The 7857-nt window shown below is 40.0% G+C and overlaps 2 protein-coding genes across 3 annotated transcripts in view; both read left to right on the top strand.

Annotated features, from left to right (window-relative positions):
* The first annotated feature begins 8 nt into the window (after positions 1-8).
* On the top strand, positions 9-3622 carry LOC121954322 (beta-crystallin B3-like). 2 transcript variants are annotated; one of them, XM_042501737.1, is made up of 6 exons: positions 9-999; positions 1323-1404; positions 1544-1659; positions 1765-1897; positions 1974-2116; positions 3170-3622. In XM_042501737.1, exons 2-6 carry the CDS (start codon positions 1330-1332, stop codon positions 3450-3452), a joined length of 750 nt encoding a protein of 249 aa, XP_042357671.1. In that variant the 5' UTR covers positions 9-999; positions 1323-1329; the 3' UTR covers positions 3453-3622. The 2 variants fall into 2 exon arrangements, with proteins under 2 accessions (XP_042357671.1, XP_042357680.1); XM_042501746.1 differs by having other exon boundaries at positions 9-1404.
* A 1253-nt stretch (positions 3623-4875) lies between these two features.
* Positions 4876-7857, top strand: part of cita (citron rho-interacting serine/threonine kinase a) — a 51757-nt gene continuing 48775 nt past the window's right edge. Inside the window, exons 1-5 of the mRNA XM_042501702.1 lie at positions 4876-4952; positions 5211-5333; positions 5488-5629; positions 6455-6630; positions 7597-7698. Coding sequence (XP_042357636.1) covers positions 5232-5333; positions 5488-5629; positions 6455-6630; positions 7597-7698 — 522 coding nt within the window. The 5' untranslated portion in view covers positions 4876-4952; positions 5211-5231. The remainder of the gene's footprint in view (positions 4953-5210; positions 5334-5487; positions 5630-6454; positions 6631-7596; positions 7699-7857) is intronic.

The following is a 7857-nucleotide window of genomic DNA, read 5'->3' as shown; positions in this document are numbered from 1 at the left end:
GTCAGTCTTTGTGTAACAGGACCATGAGCAAAAAGGATTCATCTCAGAAATGAGAAGAGATTATTTGAGCCAGATTTAGCTATTAGCTAATTTCCATCTGCAGTCTTTGTGCAGGTACACACAGAACAATCACAGCACACTAAAAATATTCTAAAAATGCAACATGATTACATAGTCTCTAGCACACACTAACATATAAATACCAGCACATTCATCCAGTGCAACTAAAGAATTGCACTTCATGACAATGAAAAATTTGATCCTGGTAAAAACTTATGTCGACTGCCTAATATCTGGTTTTTGCACGGTGGAGAAAAGGATGAAAGTTTTAAACTCAGCTGGAAGCATATTCCAGTGTTTGATGGTAGTAAATGAAAATGCAGATTGTGCAAAGCTCACTGGGATGTTCAAGTCTGAGTTAAGAGCAGATCAAGAGGCTCTCCACATTTAATCAGAGCTGGCCTTATTAAGAATTTTGAGACGCAACTCGATAATATTTACAGCATAGTCTCTTTTATGTGAAATAAGCAACCTTAATGGATGCAGCTTTTTGCGCGAGAATGTTAAAGAAACAGGTAGAGGACAGGAAACTGGAGTGCAAGATAGCTGGGTGGGGCCAATACTGCTGAGTGAGACTGATCTCTGTTCATTCTCTTGGCTGGCAGTCAGTGCGTGTGCCCACTATAGGATCATGGTCAGGATGGCAGCATGGGCAGCAGAGCCGGGCAGCGTTTGCCAGTGTGCCAGGGACAGAGGGGCAAGCCTATTGAGAAGCAGTGTGATGGACACAATGGGTGCGACAGACTTGCTGCATCAACAGGCTTTTTGCTGCTGTGGCCAGAAATAAACCATAAATACCCCCACTGGCCTCAACCGACCGCTCGCCAGGCCTCCACACCCACACACACCCTCACACTGAGACAGACAGAAAAGAGAGAAAAGAAAGGAAAGACGGAGAGCGTGGCTTGTACGTGGTGCAGTGAAGCACAAGCCATTCAGGTAAAAATCATCCCTCTCTCCGACAGGCCTTTCTCTTGTCTTCCCTCTCTATCCCCTCTTCTATCTGCAGCCAAACTTTTGCTTCTTAAGTCGCATTTTATGTGTGCAAGGCTTTGTTCTTACATAAACAACAAGTAGGATCTGAGTGAAATGAACAAGTAAAGGTGTGCAAATAACTTGCCGATAGGGAAGAATATTATGACCAAGCAGTTCTGAGAAAAACTGTTTAATTTACTTGTGACTATGTATTTAAGCTTATGCATAAAAATCAATCCAATGTCTGCATTTATAGCATGAAACAATGTGATTGCTGTGCTTTGTAGAGGCAAAATGACAGACCAGCAGGGAACCCCGGATCAGCTGCCTGCAGAGAAGGGCCAAGGAGGGGCTGGAGCCACATATAAGGTACCTAACTGAACAAACACTTTTTGTGTACACAAATGAGTAAATGTGTTGAAATGAGGATAAATCAGAGAAAAAAATGTTTGGGGATTTTGCTGATGGAGAAGAGCACACATCATCTCACTCTCCGCCTGTCTTGCAGTTGGCAGTTTTTGAGTTTGAGAACTTTCGTGGAAAGAAGGTGGAGTTGTCTGGTGAATGTAAAGATGTTTATGAGAAGACGCAGAGGATTTGCTCAGTCATTGTGGAGTCAGGACCGTAAGTAATTCTGTTTCCCTTCATCGAGTCTCATTATTGCTTCTGCCTCCTGTTTCCCTGTTCTCTCTGGTTAATCTGTGCATGTATGTGTATTGCATTCATCAGATGGGTGGGGTTTGAGCGTCCAGGTTTTGCAGGAGAGCAGTTTGTCCTGGAGAAAGGAGAGTATCCTCGCTGGAGCGCCTGGACCAACTGCCAGAGTAGCTACAACCTGAGCTCATTCAGGCCTCTGAAAGTGGTCAGTGTTATTATTGTCGGATCAGCAGATGTGACTTCCTGTCAAACATGCTCAAACTTGTTGTGTTTCTCTCCAGGACAGCGCAGATCACAAGCTGCACCTGTTTGAGAATGCAGGCTTTGAAGGTAGAAAGATGGAGATTGTTGACGATGACGTCCCCAGTCTGTGGGCTTACGGTTTCCAGGACCGTGTGGCAAGTGCTAAGGCTATCAATGGAACGTAAGCTGTAACCTTCATATTGCTAAATATTATTTACAGTCGATGTCTTGTTTTTAAAGATATGTTACACACTTCTCAATTCGATTTGATTCGATTCGGTTCAGTTTGGTTCAGTTTAGTTCAATTCAATTCAGTTCAATTAAATTCAGTTTAATTCAATTCAGTAAGCTTTATTGGCATGACATTTGACATGCATTGCCGAAGCACTACATCAGAATACAGAGAATGAAATTAACATCAGATCACATGAATAACAATATTAGTTCAAGGGGTTATTAAACTATTAGGGTAAGATAAGATAAACTTTATTGTCTGTCCCAATCACACACAAATTCTCCAACAATAAATACAACACATTATTAAACACATTTAAGACACATTCAAACTCACAGAGTTCAGACATTAAAATGCAGCATCAGAAAAAAATATGTATGTAGTGTGTAAGCAGTGATGGAGGGGGTGAGAGGGGTCCTCTGTGATCAGGGTGTCTTTCCTGTTCACAGAGCAGTTATACAGTTCAGTTTAAGAAAACAGAATAATATACATGTTTATACAGTACATATACAGACTTACTTACATATATACATACATATCTCACATGTCTCATATGTTTACCTATGAACACGAGTTTTGCACGTGTGTGTGTGTGATGATAAATATACATATAAATAATTAATGTTTGTTTGAGACCATTAAAGAAGCGATTAGCAACAATATATTAATACAAATTCATAGAATCAAGAGTAAACAAACAAACAAAACCCTAAAAGTAAATAAAATGGTGAGTGTGAGCTGTGAGGAGATGAATTCCAGCTGTTATGTGTTGTTGGTTGTCTCTTAGGCTGTGACCTGCACTGACATTTTGCTGCTTCTATGGCACTGACACTATTTCCTCTGAGTCAAAATCTTGGATTTTACCTTTCATTTTTGTGTAGAACTTTTTTCTAATAGCTTAATATGCGCTACATTAAAGCAGGAAATGCTGCTCTGTCCTCGCGTCTCTCTGGGGACAGAGTTGACAGCCTGACAACCTTCTCTCTCTCCCCTCTGAAGGTGGGTGGGATACATGTATCCAGGCTACAGAGGGCGCCAGTATGTGTTTGAGCATGGAGATTTCAAGCACTGGAACGATTGGGGAGCCACTGCACCTCAGATCCAGTCCGTCCGACGTGTGCGGGACATGCAGTGGCACAAGAGAGGGTGCTATATTGCCCCTGCCCCTACACCTCCCAACCCCAACCCCACACCCAACCCTAATCCCCCTCCCGACCCCAATCCCAACCCAAATCCCAATCCTAACCCTGATCCCAAATCTCAAACTCAACCCCAACCTTAACACCAGCACCTCTGACACCAGCTGGGGCAGGCTAAAGGCAGCTGCCCAGTCCCCAGTCTCTCCACGACGCCCCCTGTTAGTCTAGCATATCTAACCATGCAATTTTGGAAAACTGTAACTGAGAAAAATGAAACATGTAAATCTGTTGGAAATAAAGGTTTTGGCCCTGATTTTGGTGAGCTGTAAATTATTGCATTTTATTTATAGAGCATAAAGTAATACTAGTGTGGTTTGTAATCATTTAGACCAGGAGACATCATTCAAAAGACTGTGGTACAGTTAATGAGGCACTCCAAGGTCAGTTTAGGGACAGTTAAAAAATTATTGATGCCAAGTTGTGTGGCCGGGCGTTTTGAGGATGCATCAAGAGGGTTGCACCCTGGACAACAATTATGACACACATCGTGCAAAATGTTATACAAGATCCACCTGTAAAGCATGAGGATGCTAGGCCATAAAATGTAGGCCAGTCTTCTGATAGTCGTCAACCTTTATCCGTGAAATCAGTGAAGTTCTGAATTAATCACGATAAGTATCCTGATCCAGAAGCCCTTCAGGCATATAAGCAGATTGCAGATCAGCAGGCCTATATCTTTTTTAACCACTCTCTTTCCTTTTTTTGCTTTCCACAAGTCTGTTATACTTCAACTGAATAAATGATAACAAAGCCAATTGGTTATTTTTTTAAAATCAGTGACACGTGTCCCAACAATTAGGCCTGTTTCATACAATATAAGATCAATGAGACATGTTTTTTTTTCAGATAGATAGATAGATAGATCCTTTAGAGACTCAACAAAAGCAGCTCAACAAAAACACAGAGATAATGGTCAAAAACACCATACAGTTCCTATCAGTATACACAACTTAGCAAGATACAATGGGCTACTTCACAACAATATCTTAATAATTAGAGGATTTTTACTGTACATACATTAGGCTATAGTGCATGTACTATGATTTGAGGTGGACATAGTGCAGGTAGTGCAGAATTAAAAGTTAAATTAGCCTAAATTAGTGCGTTATGGGTCATCAGTATTAAGAAAATAAAAAGGTATTTGGTCTTTTCAAATCTGCAGTAACTGCATCTATCAAATGCCAAATATTATTTGACTTTATCATTTCTCTCCATTATTATTCTAATATCACATTATGTCATCACATTTTTTACTTAGGCCTTCTCGTCATATAACCAAAAGAAATCCGTCCTATGAGTCTTTTTTGTCTTTTTTAACAAACAAACGGGTTTAACAAACGGGTTATAGGGCTAGGACATCAGTCATTGGTTAAAAACAACAGCTCGACCCGCCCATATTACTCCAGTGATCCAATCACAGGCAGCTTTCATTCAGCAGACTCGCGAGGTGGGCGGCGAACGCGCAAAATTTGAAAGTCGACCGGAAACAACGTTGATAAAGAGGACAACAGTGCGCTCCTTAGCATGTTGGTGTTTCCGTGTATATTAAATAACTAAATTATAGTTATCTGCATGGCAGTCTGGTGAGTAGTCCGTACTGTTTGGTCTCTGTAAAAATAACTGAACGACATGTGTGCGTGTCGCTTCAACGTTCTTGTTTGCTAGCGAAATTAGCAAAAGCCAGCTAACGTTAACTTAGCATGCTAAAGGGACGCATTGTTGACATTTGTTGACAGTCTTTCCCTCGGTCTTTCCATAACCTCATTGCACTATCGTAGATGTAAATAATCAGTGAACGCGTTACATTTACTTTCCTACACTACTGTGTGTCATTGTCTCAGGTTATCTGTTGTTAAGAAGCTATGTTGAAGTTTAAATACGTGAGTCAGGGCAGCCTGAAAACGCAGCCGTCCTCAGCGGACCCCATCACAAGCCGCAGCTCGCGACTCAACCAAGTGTTTCAGGTAAAGTTATGTATATTTAAGGTGAATATGTGCATAGTAATGTGTCATTAATTGTTCATTTCCATTGTCTTATTACTTTACGCAGTTTAAAACTAGCCGCAGTAACTGTTGACTGTCAGCGGCTGACTTCCTTTTCCTGTGTCTGTGTCCACAGGGCCGAGTCAGCCTGTGTGGGCAGCAGGGAGGATGCACTTTAGGTCGGGAAGAGTTGCTTGAGGCTCTGCTGCTACTGTACCAAGAGTGCACCTCCCCAGAGCTTATGAAGATTCATCATGTGGCAAACTTTGTCAATAAGTGTAAGCATACATTTTGCACTTGTAGGATTTCTTAACTTGTTTATTTTCTTATTTATTCTTTCTCATTATTTTTCAGTTACATAAGAGTAGAGTCGGTCTGCATTACATCACTTGATGTATTTGGTTCAGCTTTTTTATCCTGTCTATTGATGTTTTGTTGTGCTGTTGTTTTCCGTGCAGTTGTTATTTTTAAAGGTCTTAATACTTTTATTCTGTCTCTAGTTCATTTGTTTTACAGTGTGAAGTGACGTCCTAAAATGAGGTCACTAAGATTTAGTTTTCAAAATTAGCAACTAATGCCATAATGGTATGTTATTTGCTATACCAGAGAGATAGAATTTATATAATACTAAAACCAATATTATGTGCATGTAACCGTATATGTCCAGGGCTGAGTAAATCAAGTTTTATGGTATGTTTGACAATACCTTGATGACAATAATTTAGGGTCGACTATTGGATTTTTCAAAAAATATTAACACAATGACATTTATGATAAATAATCATTAGTAATGACTAAGTGAGTAAAAGCAGATAATAGTACCGCCAGAACAGTATGGTCAGTCTAGAAAATTAAATTACTTCATTTAAGATTTTCAAAACCAGGATAAGACAGCACTTACAATATTAGAATATCCAAAATGTAAGATGATATCTATTTCATATCACACTATCACTATAATATCAATATATTTTCCAGCTTTATATATCTCAATAGATTTAGGTTTTAAGTGTGGTATGTTTACAGTTTTACATCCCATTTTTTTTTTTAACCTCATTTCTCATTGACAATGGATGAAAAAATTTTGTGTGTTTGTGAAACAGTTTCTGAAGTGGTCTCAGAGCTGCGGGCCATGCAGCCTGCTCTTCCTGACTTTGAAGTGCGTGCAGTGGTGGGTCGTGGTCGCTTTGCCGAAGTCCAGGTAGTCCGGGAGAAGGCCACTGGCGATGTTTGTGCACTGAAAGTCATGGACAAGACAGTTTTATGCACTCAAGACAATGTAAGTAACTACTGTAACAAAACACTAAAATGTAGACAATATATTTAAGACAGTTGTTCACCTGCTTTTTTATTTTTAATAAGTCATTTGGCATTGCCAGGTTACAGGCGATGGCATTTCTATATTTACTGGCAGAGAAAACACAATTAAAAATAATAAAATGAATGATTACTGAATTTCATTCAGCAGATTCAGTTCCAGGGTCTCGGTTTTGTGCATGTTGATTCACTGTCTCACTGTCATAACCTATTGGGAAACAAAGCCATTGTTATTGTTATTACTAACGCGTGTGCTTTTCCTGCTGTTACTAGTTAAAATTTCTGCTCTGAAGGCCCGTTTTGTCTGAGCATTTCTTTTAACCAGTATCAACTTATGATTCAGGGATTCCTGAAGTTCACTGATGACTTCAGACACATTTCATATAACCATCAAATAAGCATTCAAATAGACTAAAGATTGCAGTCTGAAAAAGGCCCACTGGAGGGTGCTGCAGGGTTGAATACAACACAACAAAATCTTGGTACTTTATTTCACAGCTGTGCTCTCTGGCATGTGACTAATAGAACAGTCAGAATAGTACATGAGCGGTAACAGGAAGGGATCTGAAGTGAGCAATACAAGGAACAACTTGTATGAACAAGAAATGTTTTGTTCATGCCACCTGTGACTACTTGGCATAATTTGACAAAATAATGTCCCACTTATAAAACTAGCAACATCAACTAAAGCCAAGAAAGGAGGGCATGAATTATTATTGTCAACGTGTTTGATATGTACTTTAAGATCTCCCACGATTTAATAGAGAAAATTACATTTAAACCCCCTTGACGCCTCATACATAGTGGCTTCTCAGTGTGTTAGATGAATGAGTTCATGTGGCTCAGATTATTAATTTGTGCAGCGCTGCTGTTGCATTAATTCAATGTATATAATATGCTGATGGAATACCTTTTTTATTCTTCTCAGGTGGTTTTTCATGAGGAGGAGCGCAGGATCTTGGCTCTGAACAGCAGTCCCTGGATCCCGCAGCTTCTCTACGCCTTCCAGGACAAAGAACATGTCTACCTGGTGAGACTGCAGGGTTTTTTTCCTGATGTACGATGCATACATTTCTCCTTGTCAGAAGAATGTTTTAAGGGTCATTTGCAAACTGCCATGGGCCATAGAGGAGTAATTGGGTAATAAACATGTCAAGCAAATGGCGCAAACTATGCAGTGGCGTGGATA

This window comes from Plectropomus leopardus, chromosome 2 (genome assembly GCF_008729295.1).
Source record: "Plectropomus leopardus isolate mb chromosome 2, YSFRI_Pleo_2.0, whole genome shotgun sequence".
Taxonomy (NCBI): domain Eukaryota; kingdom Metazoa; phylum Chordata; class Actinopteri; order Perciformes; family Serranidae; genus Plectropomus; species Plectropomus leopardus.
Note: the sequence above shows the minus strand (reverse complement) of the source record. Positions and strands in the feature narration are given on the sequence as shown.